The 20,007-nt window shown below is 33.5% G+C and overlaps 1 protein-coding gene across 1 annotated transcript in view; it reads right to left on the bottom strand.

Annotated features, from left to right (window-relative positions):
- The window catches only part of PDXDC1 (pyridoxal dependent decarboxylase domain containing 1), a 57,895-nt gene that overhangs the window by 13,118 nt on the left and 24,770 nt on the right, over window positions 1-20,007 (bottom strand). Inside the window, exons 4-12 of the mRNA XM_051962780.1 lie at window positions 17,460-17,540; window positions 16,402-16,548; window positions 15,378-15,567; window positions 13,162-13,230; window positions 11,915-11,993; window positions 7,073-7,157; window positions 6,600-6,648; window positions 6,331-6,432; window positions 5,777-5,902 (exon numbers count right to left, since the gene is read on the bottom strand). Of these exons, the coding sequence (XP_051818740.1) occupies window positions 5,777-5,902; window positions 6,331-6,432; window positions 6,600-6,648; window positions 7,073-7,157; window positions 11,915-11,993; window positions 13,162-13,230; window positions 15,378-15,567; window positions 16,402-16,548; window positions 17,460-17,540 (928 nt within the window). The remainder of the gene's footprint in view (window positions 1-5,776; window positions 5,903-6,330; window positions 6,433-6,599; window positions 6,649-7,072; window positions 7,158-11,914; window positions 11,994-13,161; window positions 13,231-15,377; window positions 15,568-16,401; window positions 16,549-17,459; window positions 17,541-20,007) is intronic.

Here is a 20,007-nt window from a genome sequence, read left to right as displayed (position 1 = left end):
ATAGAGGAGGCAGCAACTGAACTGTATCTTCAAAGATAGGTAGGATTTCCAAAAGATTAGTGGTAGGCGAAACTCATATTCAAATTGTACTTTAAAATGATAGGATATGGAAAAGTACTTGCTTGATATTAACTTTTTAAAAGTATTAATAATTAATTTTTTCCATCATTTCTCCAAGGACAATACTTTTTCTGCATTATAAAGTATGTTTGGATACTAATAATTATACTCAGATATAAATATACAAATTTGAGAGATGAAAGCTGTACATACAATCCAACCTATATCATTATAAAGTTCATTCCTACTTGAAGACCTCCAATGAAGAGAAGCTCACTGTCCCTCAAGGCCCCCCCTATTTCGAGGGGTTCTTTAGAGAAGAGTTGTAATATCATAGAGTAAGAGAATTTCAAGAGGTCAGGTAATTCAACCCCAATAATTTTACAAATAAGGAAACTGATTTTGAGAGAGAAAATGTGTCCAAAGTTTCACTGCAAGTTAGTAAATGGGACTAGAATCTGGCTCTCCCTATCTGCAGTCCAATGGGTCCTTTTGTTATAACATTTCCTGCATGCATCATCTGGTAACAATCATAAGCAATATGCTGGTCTTGTACATAATAAGTACTTAGTATATGTTTACTTGCTTTTTTGAAAAAACAGAATTACAGAAAATGTTGAGCTCAAGTTGTGTTTTCAGAAGAAAAAAGAACCTGGAGTGCACTTATGTCCACGCACAGACACAGACAGACATACACACAGTCCCACTTCCCACACACAGGTTCTTTATTACACTAAAACAACCTGAGCCTGAATGGCACCTAGCCCAAATCATTCAGCCATCCATACTCTCTAATTTGAATCTCACAGAATTTATTTTTGGACCATTTTTCTTGGCATATTATTATAATTTAACTGTCTCATATGGTTAATGTCATGGTTATATTATAAACTCACTGAAAGCAGGTATATAATATTTTTTAATATTTATATTTTATTTTATATATAAGCAGGTCTTATATTTATCTTCACATCCCTGAAAAAAGTAGCAGATAGTGATATAAAAACACCAAGCAGTAAGCTTTACAGTTTAATTAAGCATTTTCTTTACAACTCTGTGAAAAGAGGCCATGCAAATATCATTTTTAGTATATAAGAAAGAACCAGCCCTGAAATCAGGAGGATCTGAGTTCAAATCTGTTATTTTCTGTTTTTTAATATCACCATACTTTCCCCTACATATATCTTCTCTCCTTCCTACAGAGCCATCCATCTCATTTAGCAAATAGTATTTTTTTTGGAGAGGAAATTTAAAAAAAACACCTCAGCACAATTGGTCAATACACTGAAAATGTCTCTTTCTTTGTGAAGATCAATCTAGTTAAGTTTGTTTTTGTTTTTTTGGTTTTCTAGTCATCCTCCTCTGGATGTCCTCAAATGTCCTTCCTAAAATGTAAGGCCTAAGCTAAAATGTTCTTTGTCCCAGAGATCCCACTCCTACATGTATACATTTAGCACAGAAAGATCTCACAAATAGTAAACTAACACTTTTTTGTAGTATCAAAGAACTGGAAATAAAGTAGATGCCCACTTATTAGGGTCTAGCTATCACTGTGGAAAATTAAAGCATTTTTTGCTCCTAGATGCAACTTCCAAATACTGATTTTGTTCCCATCATTCAAATACATTGTTATATTTACTGTGTATATTATTTTCTCAACTATCTACTTTACTCTGCATGAGAAAGGTTAGATCAACTGACCACTCCACCAATATTTAGTTCATCAGTGTGACTGTTTTTCTGATAAGCTCTCCTACAATTATCATTTCCTTTAAAAAATTTTTTTGTTAATTTTGATAATCTGATAGACATGAGATGGAAATCTCAGAGTGGTTTCCCTATCTGTGATCTGGAACATTTTTCATATGGTTGTTGACAACATGGATTTCTTCCTCTGAAAATTGCTTGTCCATCATCTTTAGCCATTTATTTACCTACGTGGGCACAATGCCTTCTAAAGGATTTTATTTTCTCATATTCATTTATAAATAGTTTTAAAAAGCTAGGAATCAATATACTGGTTTAGACTAAGTCTAAAGTTTTTTCAACTACATTCAATTAACATTTACTGAGCATTCATTATATATAACTGAATGTGCCTCCATTTAACATAACTTACAAAATTAATATCTAAGGCATTATTCAAAATCTCATAGACATTTCAGATTCTATCTCAGCTTTTGCTTTCAAGGATGGCTAAGCTGTGGTGTGACCTTAGGGACATTTTAAAAAATAATTTTATCATTTCTTGTCCAATACGAATGAATTTAAAAGCTCCAAGTGAATGCCTGCCCATTCCCCAAATACGCTAAGATACTATGGCAATGTGCTACACAATCTTTATACATGATCTCTATGAAAATTCTTCTAATTTATAATTTTAACTTTAATATGTCATTCGAGAGAAAAAAAAGTATTTTAAAAATATTTTTTCCAAAATGTTAAACCTATATCAAGTCTAACAGTTATTCCTCTAATGTATGAAGAAACTATCCCCATCATAAAACAAAGGGCTACTGCCACAACAGTATGAAAATCACTAAGACATGTAGTTTTTCATCTGTCTTGATAAAGACAACTTCCTTAATAATCTATTATAAATTACCAAATAATGTTCCATGTAAAAAGCCATAGATGGAAACAGGAAAAGTACTTTCCTCAAAGTACCATCAATTAAAATAAACTATTATTACACATTAAATAAATCATTTTAGTGATATAAATTACCATTTTATTTTTGTTTCGTTCTCCCTGTACCAAAGTCATTTCTTATGCAACCACAAGAACTTCAGTGTTGGAAGGACCCACAAAACTCATAAATTTCAACTTCTATTTGAATAGGAATAGACTATCTAATATCTCCATTGGTAATATAAGACTACCTGTAACAGAGAACTCAAACAACAAATACTGTGGAGCATATCTGGTCCACAGTAATTGTAGGTGTTGGCTTTGCATCGAGTTAACATCTTAATATCCACCCCCTTATTCCTCTGTACTCTGTACCCACTAAAACAAATCTACTCCCTCTTCTATATAACAAGGCATCAATTACCAGGAGACAAGATTACAGCCCTTCTTAGTCTAATCCTTTTCACATTAAACACTTCTAGATCTTTATAAATCAATCTCACAAGTCATGGTTTCAACCCTTTCACCCCATGGCCATTCCCTGCCATTCTAGTCATCCTTCTCTGAATGTGCTCAAATGTCCTTCCTAAAATGTAGGACCCAAGCTAAAATGTTCTTTGTCCCAGAGATCCCATTCCTTCATGTAAATATTTAGAACAGAAAGGTCTCACAAATAGTAAAATATTCATAGTAACACTTTTTTTGTGGTATCAAAGAATTAGAATAAAGTAGATGCTCATCTGTTGGGATCTAGCTAAAGAAATGAAAGTTGAAGCATTTCTTATTACCAACTGCAACTTCCAAATACTAATTTTGTTGCTACCACTCAGCAAATCTTTGAAGTTCATTCTATCAAAACTTACAAAAAACTATTCAGATTATTGTCTATTTTGTTTTCCCTACTTTTCAGGAAGCTCAGTACCTGCTTCAATTATCTTCTCCATAACTTCTGTCCTTCTTCTTAGAAACTTCAACATTTATGTTATGTTCTCTTAGTTTCTCATACCTCAAAACTGGATAGTCCTTCATTTTAACCCAGTCACATAAATGCCCCCATCCTAAATCTCACAATCACAAGTATTCTACTTCTATGAGGGAAGGTTAGGGAAAATGGTTAAAAAAAAAAAAAAAAAAAAAAAGGAAGTAAAGCCATTCTTAAGTCATGATGGAAGTTTTAGTCATGTCCCAACTCTTTTGGGATTTTCTTGGCAAAGATATTACAGTGGTTTGCCATTAACTAAGGCAAAGAGAATTAAGTGACTTTTTCAAGGTCACACAGCTATTGAGAGTCTTGAGGCCAGATCTGAATTCAGGTCTTCCTGACTTCAGGCCTGATATTCTATCCACTGCACCACCTAGCTGCCTGTCACAGTACAGGCTTAATTCTGTGAAAAGTCCCATAATGAAAGTAGTTGAATTAATCCAGAAAGACAGACATCTGGGGCTAAGAAAACCTCTGAAGCTCATAAATATATAATGAGACTTTCCTTGTTTTTTTCATTTTTCTCCTTGGAGATGGCTTCCATTCCAAAGACTTTAGAACTCACTTCTATAGAGGTGACTCTAAAATCTAGATTTTAGAGATATTCAGTCCTCAATTCTCCTTTGGCCTCCAGCCCCTCATTTCCAAATGGGTTTCAAACAACATTTAAAATCGAACACTTCATCATTCTCCAATCTATCCTTCAAACTTCTCAATTTCTATTGATGGTCTCTCACCATTCTTCCAGTTACCAAAGCTGGTAACTCTGGAATTATTTGTGACTCCTAACTTATCTATTTTGTCCAAACCATTGCCAATCCTCATCTATTCTAGCAGCACATCACTTTTTTTTTTTTTTTTTTTTTTTTTTACCTTTGCTCCATCTCTCAAATGTGCTCCTTCTCTCCTGTGACACAGCTACAGCTACAGCTTTAGTGAAGAATTTCATCACTTTACAGCATATCACTTCTAACCATCCCTCCTTTCTACCACAACTTTAGTTCAGGCTCTCATTAACTCTTTTAGAATTACTGTTCTTTGGTGATAATCTTGTAACTTTCTGTTAATCGTTCAATCTAATCCTCATTCAGAAAGCTATCAAAATTACTTCCTATTATACCAGTTTGACCATATGATTGTGTTCAAAACACTCAGAGGGCCCCAATATCTGCAAAATAAGCATTAACTTGTTCAGTTGGCATTTAAAGAGCTCCATAATTTGGCTTCATAATTATCTTTCTAGTCTTTTTTTACATTATGCCCTTTATATGTGCTTTATTTCATTCAAACTAAACTTATTAACTGTTCTCTGATCTTATCTTGGTTTCTCACACAGGCTCTCTCATAGGAAATCTGCTTGACTACCCCAAGAGGATTATAAATTTTCTGAGCAGAAACTGTTAGTTTTCCTCTTTTGTATTTCTAGTGACCAGTAAGAAACATTGTGGACAAGAGACACTAAATGTGTGTTTGTTAAACCATAACTCCTACCTAACAGTAAGTCAGAATAAGGAAGACTTCTTTTTCATATTTTTCAAACTAAATGTTCCCCCTTCAAAATGAACATCAAGAACATCCACAATCTGTTTTCATCTATTAAAAATATTCATATGCTCACAAAGGGGATCTTTTTGGTTGGTTACATGTAAATCTATATTCAAATTAAATTACTGAATGGAAGACATTTGAATGAGATACACTGTTCTCACTACAAGGAGCATGACAGAGAGAAATGAATGCTGCGCTTGGAAGCAAGACAAGCAGGGCTGAAGGCCCAAGTTCTGTACTTCCTAGATGTGTGATCACATCTCAATAATATCTGCACTCCTCATTTCACACATTTGTTGAGAAAACTGAATTTTATAAAACTGAAAATGCATTATGAATATGAGCACTTATTATTAAGTTTGAGAATGGAGAGACCTAATTAATCTTTTTTTCTCTCCTTGAGGCAAATGGGGTTAAATGACTTGCCCAGGGTCACAAAGCCAGGAAATGTTAATTGTCTGAGGCCAGATTTGAACTCAGGTCCTCTTGACTTCATGGCTGGTACTCTATCCGCTATGCCACCTAACTGTCCCCTGACCTAACTAATCTACTCACCAACTGAGAGGCACGTTTGATTCTTTCCACAATCCCATCAAGTCCCAAGTACTGTAAAGATAACCACAGTGGTAAGGCACGAAGTTTCTCCACTGGTTGACTTGATGTAAGTCCTGCAACCAGTGACTAAAGGAAAAAAAAAATTATTATATGAGAATCCATAACAATATTCAACACATTATCAATAAAATACAAAATTAAGTGTTAGAAGATAACCTAAATGGAGTTTGTTTTACAGTTCTTTTTTCTAAATAAACCATAAACAGGAATTCTCTGGATTTTAATTTTTGAAAGTTCCTAGCACCTAAATAGCATTTTTAAAAATTTTTTATTTTTTTAAAATTTTATTTTATTTAATAATAACTTTATATTGACCAAATCCATGCCAGGGTAATTTTTTTTACAACATTATTCCTTGCACTTGCTTCTGTTCTGATTTTTCCCCTCCCTCCCTCCACCCCCACCCCTAGATGGCAAGCAGTCCTATATATGTTAGATATGTTGCAGTATAACCTAAATAGCATTTTAAAAACTGACCATGTAAATAAGCTTACCAAAGAAGGATCTTCATGCCTGTAAAGTGTTACTGCGGGAACAGCTGGCAAGCCTAGCCATGGGCCCAGAGTCAGAGTCATACTGTCACATTTGGTTGCAGCCTACCAAAAAGAGAAGAATTCATTGCTATTTATCCAGAATCAGAGTTTAAAATTTAAAAACCTCTCCATTAAAAAAGGTCAAGAGGCAGACAATAGCAATTATTAAAAGGAAAGCTCTTTTTAAGGAGCTGACTTCTTTTCTCTTATCATTTAGTAAAATAACATACCAGTACTGAAGAGGAAATGTAGCCTAATGCCAAAGTTGCTAAATTCACTCTGAAAAAGAAAATAGAAATTTACCAACCAATTATATAGCTTATTTGTTAAAGCTTTTTAACACCTTTTCTTGTCTGTTGTTGGCTTAAATAACTTATCAGTTTATTCCTTGTAACTTTACAAGAAGACATGATTTAATTTATATAAAGTCATTATTCTGAGTTCACCACACAGCCATGACACACCAAAAAGACTTAAAAACTCACACTTTAGACAAAACCTTGAAAATGAATTTTAATCAAAACTTTTCTCACGTGAAGGATAAAATTAGAATGGTATTATCTTTATAGAAAAGTCTTTCAACTTTCTTTTCTTGCCTAGAGAAATGAAAAAAATACCTTTGTATATTTTATTTTGTATCATTACAAATTGATAGGGAAGATAGAAGCCTTAAGCTAGGCTTCAAGGAGTTTATTCTACTTACCCCTCCACATGGAGCCACATATTATGCTGGTTACAAAGTTCTTTCAAACGTCCCAGCTTATCTGTGTGTCCTGCTCCTGGGGTACCTACAATGAAGGAAAAATAACCTGTTAAGATTCTGATTCTTTATCTTTAATTACTACTAATCAATTACAATAACTACTTGCTAATAACCAGTATCTCCTCTTATTTCTTCAATAATAATTAAGAATGTTAGCCCAAATTTAACATAGTATATTTCAAGTTATACAAAGCATGTATTTTATATAAACTTCAGCAACAAAATTTTCCTCCAGAAAGACAAATACTTCACTAATTGAAATCATAAGACTTTCAAATCTATTTAACATTACTTAAGAGCTACTATTAGTATTTACTGGGAGGAAGTATAGCATTTAAGCAATTTGTGAAAAGTCTGAATTCTAAAACATTTAAAAAGAAATGCACATTTTCTTAATGAATCAAGTGTTGGAGGAGTCAGTAATAACTTAAATTCTGTTTCTAACACTTCCTATACATGAGTATGGGCAAGTCATTTAATTTATTTGAACCTCTAGTTTCCATATCACCAAAATGGAAATGGCATGTGTTGTACCTACTTTATAGAGCTGTTATGAAGCTCAAATAAGATAATGCAAAATGTTTTGTAAATTTTAAAATGCCATATAAAAACTAGCTATTCTTACATATAGTAACTAAAATTAGGTTACCAGAAGGTCACCTAATAAAAGTTCTTAAGAGACCTACTGGAATAAATAGGTAAGAAAACATTTATAATTAGTAATACAATGGTTTGTCTCAACTTGTTCTCTTAGATATTTTAAATATTTGCTCTGAGGAGAAAGAAATTTGTGACCAAAGATGAACTAGAGACCATTACTGATCACAAAATAGAAAATTTTGATTATATCAAATTAAAAAGCCTTTGTACAAACAACACTAATGCAAACAAGATTAGAAGGGAAGCAACAAACTAGGAAAACATCTTTACAGTTAAAGGTTCTGATAAAGGCCTCATTGCCAAAATATATAGAGAACTGACCCTAATTTATAAGAAACCAAGTCATTCTCCAATTGATAAATGGTCAAAGGATATGAACAGACAATTTTCAGAGGATGAAATTGAAACTATTACCACTCATATGAAAGGGTGTTCCAAATCACTATTGATCAGAGAAATGAAAATTAAGACAACTCTGAGATACTACTACACACCTGTCAGATTAGCTAAGATGACAGGAAAAAATAATGATGAATTTTGGAGGGGATGCGGGAAAACTGGGACACTGATGCATTGCTGGTGGAGTTGTGAACGAACCCAACCATTCTGGAGAACAATCTGGAATTATACCCAAAAAGTTATCAAATTGTGCATACCCTTTGATCCAGCAATGCTACTACTGGGCTTATACCCCAAAGAGATACTAAAAAAGGGAAAGGGACCTGTATGTGCCAAAATGTTTGTAGCAGCCCTCTTTGTAGTGGCTAGAAACTGGAAAATGAATGGATGCCCATCAATTGGAGAATGGCTGGGTAAACTGTGGTATATGAATGTTATGGAATATTATTGCTCTGTAAGGAATGACCAGCAGGATGAATACAGAGAGGCTTGGAGAGACCTACATGGACTGATGCTGAGTGAAATGAGCAGAACCAGGAGATCATTATACACTTCGACAACGATACTGTATGAGGACATATTCTGATGGAAGTGGATTTCTTTGACAAAGAGACCTAACTGAGTTTCAATTGATAAATGATGGACAGAAACAGCTACACCCAAAGAAGGAACACTGGGAAACGAATGTGAACTATTTGCATTTTTGATTTTCTTCCCGAGTTATTTTTGCCTTCTGAATCCAATTCTCCCTGTGCAACAGGAGAACTGTTCGGTTCTGCAAATATGTATTGTATCTAGGATATACTGCAACATATCTAACATATATAGGACTGCTTGCCATCTTGGGGAGCGGATGGAGGGAGGGAGGGAGGGGAAAAATCGAAACATAAGCGAGTGCAAGAGATAATGTTGTAAAAAATTACCCTGGCATGGATTCTGTCAATATAGTTATTATTAAATAAAATAAAATTTAAAAAATAAAAAATAAAAATAAATAAAAATTAAAAAAAATTTCCTCTGATATAATATAGCTTATAGAGGAGATAGCAATAATTTTAGGGGGCTTGTTTTGTCAGTGATTCTAAACCTCATTTAGAGAATGAGATTATAATCTTAATTTAGATTTAGAAAAAATTGAGCTTTGGAATTGGATCCTGAGGCTCTCTGATCTAAGAATGCTATTGTTCTGTCAATGATTATAAAAGTCCTCTGGACTAGGAATATAATATTCCTTCCCTTAGGCTTTAGGGAAGACATATTAATGATCCTGAGATCTCTGTTCTAACAGTCCTATCTATTGGTCAGTAATAACCAAATTCTTGAGACCTTGGTTCTACCTCTAGGCCATAAAATGAACATACCAGTAACATGAAGGACTAGATAAATGTGTCTCCTTGCTTCTGTTCCTTTGCTAAATTCTCTTGGAATTTAGACCTCTTCAACTGGCATTACAATTATAATAAACTTTGCTCCTTAACTTAGACATGGATTCAAATCTGCAAATTCTTTTGAGACACCTGTAATACAGGTCTATGACCCCCAACCTTTTGGGATTCCTTCCCAACCTCAACACCTCTATTAATTTTTCTTACATACTTATATAATCTCTTCAAAAATGATGTAAAATTCTCCATTATTCTTGGCTCTTTTCTCTTCTCTATACTCATAATATTAGCTGATATTATCTCCTCTATCCAGGGCTAGAATTAAGACTTATGAGGCTGTGGGAGCAATTGAGAGCACCAATGAAAAGAATACAAAGAGAGCCAAAATCAATGGGGACAACTTTTCAACTATGATGTCTATATTATCTGAATACCATCCTGAACTACAGGACCATATTTCCTATTGTCTAATGAATGTCTCTATCAGGATGTCCTAAGTCAAAACCAAACACATGATCTTTCTCTCTTCTCTAACTTCCTTATTCTGCTAATCTGACCACCATCTCCCTAGTCACTTAAATTCAATATAGAATTATATTTGACTCCTCCTTTTCCTTTCATAGCCAATCATTCAACCAGTTCTATTACCTTTATTTCCACAATCTCTCCTAAATTAATTACTTCTTTTTGAAGTATGCAACCCATTTCAGGCTGTCCTGATATAAGAGAAAGAGTAGTGGTTTTAGAATGAAGAGACCTTCCAACTCTAAATCTATGACTACCCACAAAGCCTGGGACCAAATAGGCCCCTCCATAGGGCCTCAACTTCCTCATCTGCAAAAAGAGGGAGTGAATGAGATAATCTCTAAGGTCCATTTCAGCTCTAAATTTATGACACTAAAATTCTGAGTATTCTATAACTTTCTATCTATTATCGCTATCCTGCCAATCTATCCTACCACATACTACTTCAGATTAATCTTTCTAATATATAGCTCAAGAAATCATTTCCTGGCTTAAAGGATAAGTGGCTCCCTAAAGTCATTAGGACTCAATTTGAACATTTATTAAATACCTATTATGTAGAAAGCAGTGATTAATTCTAGGTATACAAAGACAAAAATGAATCAGTACCTGTCCTCAAAGGGTTTATATTCATTAGACAAACTTCTCAGCTTGGCCCTCAAAATTGGGCTCTGATTTGTTACTTTTTCTTACATTTCATTCCTTCAAGTTCTCTACGTTCCAGTCAAACTAGACAGTAGTGTCTCACTTTTGTCCCTTTCCTCAAATTTCCTTATACATACAATTCTGGTTTTCTATAAATTCACATTATGCAAATTTGGCGGACTTGAGGGGGAAAGGCAGGTATGTCAGCAGGATCCCAGCACTGGATCCAGTTCCCAGGGAGGGGTGGGGAGTGGGGGATAGAGAGAAGAGGAAGAGAGGAATTAAGTCCAGCCTCAGATGCTCCAGGAATTAAAACCAAGGGAACCATGGGTTGCACTGAAGCCCCTCTGCAAAGTACTGAGGGGTCAACAGAGCTCTATGAAGGGAAGGGAAAGTCTGCAGAATGGTCCACTTAGGTTAAGTGAGAATTGACTAAACACTGAATGGACTCCTTGTCTTCACCAAAACTTCTGCTTGCTGAATAACCATCATTTAATGTCAAACTGCAAATATCACTCCTCCACAAAGTCTGTATTGATATCCCAATATGTAAGTAATCTTTCTCCTCTGAACATTAGAAGTACTTTGATATTTAGTGTATTTATTATATTCTAATTTGCACACATTTTTAGCAGAAGTCTAAATCCTTGTGATTACAAATTATTTCTTATTTTTCTGTGAAGCTCTCTAAATTTGGGGTTTACATTTGGGAGCATTTATATTATCTCCCAGACGCGTTAACAAATGTGACCAAAGTATTTAACAATAATCTATCCTAAACATTGTTTTTCTCACTGAAATTCTAATGTAGACTCATCATATACACTTAGTATATTGTGTTTTTTAAGGCATCTAAGACGTGGTGAATAGCATATCAGTGGAGTCATGAAAACCTGAGTTCAAATTCAACCTCAGACACTTAATTGCTTTGTGGTCATGGGCAAGCTACTTAATCTCTGACTCAATTTCCTCATCTCTAAATGGGTATAATGATTGCACCTATATTTCAGGATCATTATGAGAGTAAAACAAAATAATAGTTTTAAACTGCTTTACAAAACTAAAAACACTATATAAAATACTTGCTACTATTATTCAATACCTAAAAATCAGCAACATTTATTTATTCATATATTCAAAATGGAAGCCTTGAATTCGAAATACCTACCAGCATTTGCAACAAGCAATAGGGGCAATTTTTCATTCTCCACATCATCTTTAATTAATCTGTCCAATAAAGCAACATCCTGTCACACACACACAAAAGAACCAAAAATTAGGCACAGAACAGAAAAGTTGCAGAATTAGAGAACTACAGATTCTTAAAATGGAAGATAGCATTCTTAAAGTTAATACTATGACTAAATTCTTAATGCTTCCTCCATAAGAATGGAGGAAGCAATGGAAGGAATGAAGGACGAATGGAGACTTTTTTTAATTTCTTTTTGAAAATCAGAGAATTAATATGGAAATAATTTTTTTTGTTTTTTTCTGTAAGACACTGAATAATGAAGAAATAATAAATGCTAGATAAATAAAAAATACAGCTACAAGAGAATAATTTTCCAAGGGTACAGTCAGGATAATTTCTCTGAGACTACTTCACTGAGGCAAGTGAAATGAATAATAAAATTGCCTTTAAAAAAAAATCTGTTCTAACAAGTTCTTAGTTAATGTTTAGTTTTAGAATTCACTTCTAAGAAACAGGAGGATATACTTCAAAGATCAGAATTAAGAAATCTGATTTTAAGCCATCATGCTTGCTAACTCATTAACAATGTTAATATTTTTTAAATTATTTCAAGTATTTATCTGTTCCATCAGCTATCCATGGGGAAAAAAAAAAGAAAAACAAAAATACTGTTAACAAATATGAGCAGTAAAGCAAAACAAATTCCCCAAATGACTAAAAAATGTCTAAAATAATGTCTCATTCTATATCCTAAATTCACAGCCTCAATGTTTGGCTGTGAGCAGTCATTAGTTCCTTCAAAGAGTGTTAATTATTGTATTGATAAGAGTTCCTAAGTCTTTCAAAGCTGACAATTTTTTTTTAAACTGCACAGACTTTTTGAAGGAAATGCCCATACTGATTTGATCTCCCATGTCCTAGTAATGTAGGAATCTTAGTTTTTAAAAAGAAAAAGTCAAGAATTCTTAAGAATCATGAGTTTTTCAGCTAATTCATACCATATTCATAAATATACACAAGCAGAGAAGGAAGCCTTAATCACCCAAATATTGAGTTTTTCAGGTATAAATAAAAAGAGATAGTATATAAATAAAAATTATAGTTGATAAGCCAAAAAAAAAGTATGGAAACCTAGTGGAAAAACTATCATGTAGACAAAGTTTAAAAACAAGATTCATTACTATTCTTCAAAATTAATTGACTAAAGACTTTTTTAAACTTACCATCTGATGTTGGGATCCAAACATAGTATTACAAGGTACACGACACAAGCAGGATAAAGGTAAGCCAAGCTGCAGGGATAAAACTTTTATTTAATAATCTTTGAATCAGAAATGTCCATGTTATTACTCACTTCCTCAAGAGACTATCAATAGTGATTAGAGCTCTGAGAAAAGTCACAATTCCTATTTGAAAAATTCTATGTATAAAGAGTCCTAAACAACGCTTTATCCCTTTCTCTTTGACACACAAAAAAGAGAAAATCTCTCAGAGAAATTAAGAAGGTACAGGCTCTCAGTCCAGAAACCTAAAATAATCTAATTTAAAAAGGAACAAGAACTTTTAAAGGTCTATTTAGAAAATACAATGAAAAGTTTCACAAATAAAGTAAAAAATTATCCCTGAGCAATTTTTCTTGGGAAATTTTAGATTCTTCTTATTTTTCCTAAGCATCATTTGTGAATTAATGCTATGTCAACAGCCTCCTATATATTACTACATTTAAAGTAGCAGCAATAAATATGAGTTTAGATGAAAAGATATGCCCATTGCTGCCATCTACCAATCTCTGGTTACTATCAACTTCCTCACTACTGATGGGGCATCTGGCATTCCTTTCTATCATATATCCTGTTAACACTTTCAAAAATTTCAATATTAACTTTCATGTCTCCTTTAATATTTGGACTCCACAATTACCCAACTTTGTATCTTAGATCCTCTTTCTAAACAATTCACTTTAGTCACACATGGGAAGGGTTGCACTTCAGACCTGAGTATCTCTTGGAAATGGTTTGCCTTAAAGATAGCAAACTCAAAAAATTTTTATTCTCTTATCACAACTTCCTGTCCTCACAATAAACCTCCTCTTTGTTCTCATGATGATATTTGATGGACTGTCTGTTCTTTACAACAGTCCATCTCCAACAAGATTCTTGTCATCATAACCAACCTAGAATCCATCTACATACACAGCCACTCTAAAAAGCCCAGCTCCATCTCCAACCATCTTTTGCTTCCTGTCTAGTAATTTTCACTCATAACTTTAAACTTCCGCTACTTCATTCTCTATAAATGTTATTCATCTTCACTGAACAAAGTCACAGAAATCAAGCTGATTTTTACTTAGAATAAAGACACTAAACTTCATCTGGATATTCAACAATGCTTTACAACATTTCTCCTTTACCCTTATTGACTACCTATTTCATTGCTACACCAGACTATTTAAAAGCTTAAACACTTTCCTTCCCCACACTTCAAGCTGATAACCTGGTTTCTTCTTTACTGAAAAGAATGAGGACATCTAACAGGATCTTCCTCCATTGCTCACAACTTTCCACTCATTATCATTTACTCCTCCTTTTCGCATTTCTCAGAGGACAATGCAACCTCAGTATATTGAAGTAAATCCTTCTACTGATGTCTTTGATCCCATCTCCTCTGAGATCTTGAGACCTAGCTATGGTTTTCCTCTCTCATTCATAAATCTGAATTCCACATTTTCTGATGGCTTATCCCCATTTGCTTATAAATGTGATCAATCTTTTGTAATCCTAAAAGAATAGTCTTCTTTGACCATTCTGACTTATTCAGTTACCATTCTCTCTCTCTCCTTCCCTCCAAGTAAAACTTCTTGGGAAAATATTTCTACACAAATGGCAAAAAAAAAAAACCAATAGAGAGTCAATATTGGGATTTGGAGGGAAGGGAGACCTATACCCAGAAAAGACTATGATGTAAAAATAAAAGGCATCAATAAACTGTTAAAAAAAAAAAAAAAAAAAAAAAAGCTTTCTATAAGAAGTCCCAATGACTTCTTCATTTGCTAGGTTTATTAGTTCTCCTTCATCTCTCATCCTTCTCTGATCATTACCAATCCAGTTTCCCTTCTTATATACCTTTACCAGTTCCTTTTCTGATTTTTCTTCTTAATTCAACAGGTTGGATTTTCCAAAGTCCTTTCTTTGGCTCTTTTCTTTTTTCTCTCTATAGCTATTCTGTGCAATCTTATTCCTTCTCATTGCTTCAACTATCACTTCTGGGTAAGTGATGCCCACATATCTTTACCTCTAGATTTAATATTTCTCTGGATCTCCATTCCTACATCTCCAAATGTTTACAAGTCACCTCCTAAACTTGTTTGCAAATTTAGCAAGCTCCAGTACAGAAAATAATATTTGCATCTACCTAAAATTTCAATCTTAATACATCTTACCTGATTACAAAGGAATTGGCCCAGGCCAGGCCTACATGCAGCACTAATATATATAACAGGTTGCCTATTATATAATACATTGAATCCTTCCACTGTGTAGTCTTCATAGCGCGTATGAATAACAAGCCTACAGATCTTTAAAAGGCCCTCACGGTCATCTTCATGGTAATAGGCAGAGCCATTTTCATACCTGAAAGAAAATGATCCCAGACATTTCTTACTTTTTACCTTAGTTCAGAAATTTCCCCCTAATGTCATGATAACAGAAATTCCGGAAACAAATAGGTACATAAAAGTTTGAAGAGAATGATTCCCCTACTCCCATTCCTTATTCTATATTAAGGTGAGGCCCAAATAACTGAATCAAAGCTCTCCTACATACAAACTTGATAGTTTCACTAAGAGGACATCTCAAGAAGTACTACAGTGTCAAATGTCCTGGCTATTTTCTATATCAGGTTCAATCCTGATATATTAATCCTTTTTTCCCTCCAACCTTCTCAAGGAAGAAAGCAGTAGTGGTAAAAGGTGCTATTAAAATAAAAAGGTATCATGTGAAAAAAAAAATTAGTAATGCTATTTTCTATATCAGGCTATTTTCTATATCAGGTTCAATCCTGATATATTAATCCTTTTTTCCCTCCAACCTTCTCAAGGAAGAAAGCAGTAGTGGTAAAAGGTGCTATTAAAATAAAAAGGTATCATGTGAAAAAAAAAATATTAGTAATGCCTTGAAGTGATATTTTCCCAGGACAAATCAAACTAAACTACAAAACTACTCTTATTTCAATTGACTATGATGATCCTTATCAAAATTATCACCTCATTGTAAACAAGTTTTAATTTCATAATACATTCTATGCTTACTTGTAACATAAAAACCTGCAGGTAAATTTAAATAGAGTTCAATTGAGATAAAATAATTTGATGAAGAATATATTATCATCTAGATCATTATTATCTTTTTCTTTTTAAACGCATATATTTGTATGATAGTTTAACAGACAGGTAGAAATGTCCTTACCTGAAAAGTCTGCAAAGCCATAATGTGGTATCTGAAAGTATTCTAGTTGTAAGTTTTCTCAGCTTCTCTCTATCCAGTACTGAAATATATGCTGCCAGACTATGTCCCAACAAAGCCATATGCCCTTGTTCTCCAACATTTTGGAGTCTATTGAAAAAGAAATACAAATTTGAAACAACATTTATTAGAATCCTAACTTTGCCACCCAACTCTCCAGGGATGCTTCTGGGTCATAGGTTAAATCCGTCGCATGCAACAGGAGGCAGATACTAATCACTATACAATGGAATACAGACATATAATGGAAAAGAGCTTTAGAGAATATTGAAAGATGATGATGTCCAATCGATTTCATTTTTACCTTTTTTCTTACCCTAATACATTATTAAAATAACTTTAGTATATGTAATCAACTAAACATTTTATTCATTAGTTGAATACTTATTAAATATATACAATGCCTACTGAATATATGGTATTATAGCATGACAGGGTTTATTTAGGGTTTGTTTGTTTTTTTTTCAATTTAAAAACTGGAAAATATTATTCTATCTAAAACTATGGAATGTTTGACAATATAGTTGTTTGAAAACAAATGGAAAAAACAGAATCAGTAAGCCAGGAAAAATTCCTTGTTTCAAGTAACTTTATATAACAATTTACAATAGTTTCTAAAGAAAAAGAAAATAATAGCTTTTTATTAAAAACAAAAATGGATCACAATGTGGATGGCCAATTTCCTACAACAAATAGTATCAATCACAAACTCAGTCAAAATTAATTTATTAGTTGTATTGTGACTCTAATTCACCAGTCTCAGATATCAAATTGTGAAAATTAACAAGTTTAACAATTGGCTTTTATAATCAGAAGACTTAACTAGTTACAAAAACTATAGCTAAAGCATGCACATGTCAATTTGAAAAGAAAAGTGTGGGATTTTCAAATAAGATATATTATACTAAATGAAATAACTTTTATAATTTTTTAGAACACCCTGAAATCCAACAATTGCTATGGGTAAAAACAAAATGGTAAATGTACTAGTTAACCAATACCGAGAACACTGGGGCTCCTCATCATCATCTCCATGCATCAGGTTCTGAACCAACTGGAGAATGCTCACCATATCTTGCCCACTAGAGAAAAAGAAACAGAAAATGGATGGGGGGAAAAAGATGTATCTCTTCTCTCCCCACCCCTGCCACTAGCCTCCAAAATTAGTGTGATAATATTTTTAATAATGTAGCTGTAAAAGAAAGACTATATTTTGTTCAGATACAGTAAAAATCTTTAAAAAAAACAAACATAAAATTGTAAAGTTAGTTGATTCTGGAAGTTAGCTAACTAAAATAAGTTAATTTCCTGGCTAAGTATTATTTTGAATTATTGAAAAATAAAAATGTACATCAGCATTACTGAATCATGTAATTTTACAAATACACTCCAATCATCTATAAAGTACAGTCAAGGAGAACAACTATTTTATATAATTTTGTGGACTTTGTAGCTACAAACACTAATGAACACAGTTTACTTTAAAAAATCTAGTAATATCAACTGGCCCTTCTATAAAAGTCTCATTCATATTTGGATTATAGGCATCTTTCACCTCCCACAGAGGAACTTTCTGTTTCTTTTACCATAGCTGTGAAACTTGAAGATATGCCTTGAAGATATTTCCTTTCAAAAAAAGTTCCTAAACACCACCTCTTTGGATCTGCAAAGCTAATGGCTGACTAGGTACAAACACCTGTTGACAAGTGCATTTATACATATCATCTGTTTTATTCAGAGCACGAGATTCTTTTAAAAACTCTAACTAATATCTGCTGCAGGAATCAGATCTATACATACTTGAAACCCTTTTTTTTCCCTCTATAGGAATCTAGAGTAGAGTTTCCTAATTAAGATGTATTCAATAACCAACCTGACTGGTACTGAGTTTGATATAGGAAAGAAAACATCAAAGTTACTACTACTGGGTCTCACAGAGAATTAAATTTTGTTGGCTTGACTTGCTCATTTCCCTCCTCCTCCTTCTCCCTTTTCCTCTCTCTCTCTATTTGTGATGACCGCATATTTAAAATCAGCCGAAGTCAGGATTTCAGGTTAAGGGAAAAATCTCCAATCTTTATTCTCAGTAGAGGTGAAGAAGGATTGCGATAGTAATATGGGCAAGTGTAACAGGAAGCCAGCTAGCAGAGGTGAAGGGGGATTGCAGGCGAAAAGGGGACCGGAGGTGAAGGGGGGTCGCAATAGCAATGCGAGCAGCTGTGTCAAGACGGCAGCCAGCAGTCTCCCTTTCCCTTTCCTTCTCCACTCCCCTGCCTCCACCCACCAAAATCGTCATTTCCTATACAACACATCAGGACTTGCACAAAGAGTGGGCGGGGGGCCATTCTTTCTCCAAGCATATACATTTAATAGAGTTTGGTCCAATTACTATTTAGCCTCACATGCTTGGGACCTCAGTGCATCAACTCCAGCCTCAGCCCATTACATCTATCTATTCCTTCTTCTGTATCTTTTTTGCATATTCATGTTTGGATTAAAGTACTCTTTAAGGGAGCAGTACGTTTATTTTCCTATTAGCAAGTTTTGAGTTATAAAAGAAAAATAAAGTTAAGCTTAGCACAAGCAAATCATCTTGAGGCAGGAGAGATTTGCTCTTAAAAACAGATTTGGAAACCATCTGTGAAAAGATGGTTTTTCTCACCAGCAAGCCAGGTAGCTATTTTAATGATTTGCCTTTTGGTGAAAGGTTTTAAGGACACAATGGATAGAGTGCATGCTTAGAGTCAATAAGACCTGAGTTCAAATGTATCTTGAACACATACTAGTAATATGATCTTAAACAAAAAATTTAACCTCTATTACCTCAGTTTCCTTATCTATAAAATGGGGATGATAATAGTACCTATTGCCCAGCACTCTTGTGAAGACCAAATGAGATAATAATTATAAAGTGTTTATTTTTAATACATTTCCTGGGTACATGGTAGGAATGCTGTAAGTGTAAATTATTATTATAATTATGACTGGTAAAAAGTTTGCTTGACTGAATCAATTACATTATATTGGCCATTTACTTTATTGGTTTTTCTTTTCCTAGCTGAAACATTAAAACTCAACATGCTTATTTTGGATATAGATTCTTCCAATGAAAAAAAATCACAGAAGTTTCTTTCGTTAGCTATATTTCAGTAACCAAAAAAACCCAAAACAAAACAGAACAACATTCTCCAATAAATCTTTCAAAATAACTTTCCTTCAAGCCAATCAAATAAAAATATATTTCAGTCAAGGTAAATAAAGGCCATTTCATATTAAAAATTCATTTAATATATTTGATTTGTGAGATTGTACTGGCTTTTGCATTTAATTCAATGAAAAATTATTATGCACTTATTGTGTACAAGGAAATATGCTAGATTATGGGGGATTAAAAAAAGAAAAAAAAAAGAAATGGATCTTGATGAATTTACATTCTGGGGAAGGGAAGAAAAGGGAGAAAATGCCATTATGTACACAGAAAAGTTAATTTGAGGAGGGGAAAAAATATCTTGAAAAGATGTCAAGATCATAAGACCTACGAGTTAAGTC

This window comes from Antechinus flavipes, chromosome 1 (genome assembly GCF_016432865.1).
Source record: "Antechinus flavipes isolate AdamAnt ecotype Samford, QLD, Australia chromosome 1, AdamAnt_v2, whole genome shotgun sequence".
Classification (NCBI taxonomy): Eukaryota; Metazoa; Chordata; class Mammalia; order Dasyuromorphia; family Dasyuridae; genus Antechinus; species Antechinus flavipes.
The sequence above is the reverse complement of the archived record's forward strand: the minus strand, read 5'-3'. Positions and strand labels throughout refer to the sequence as shown.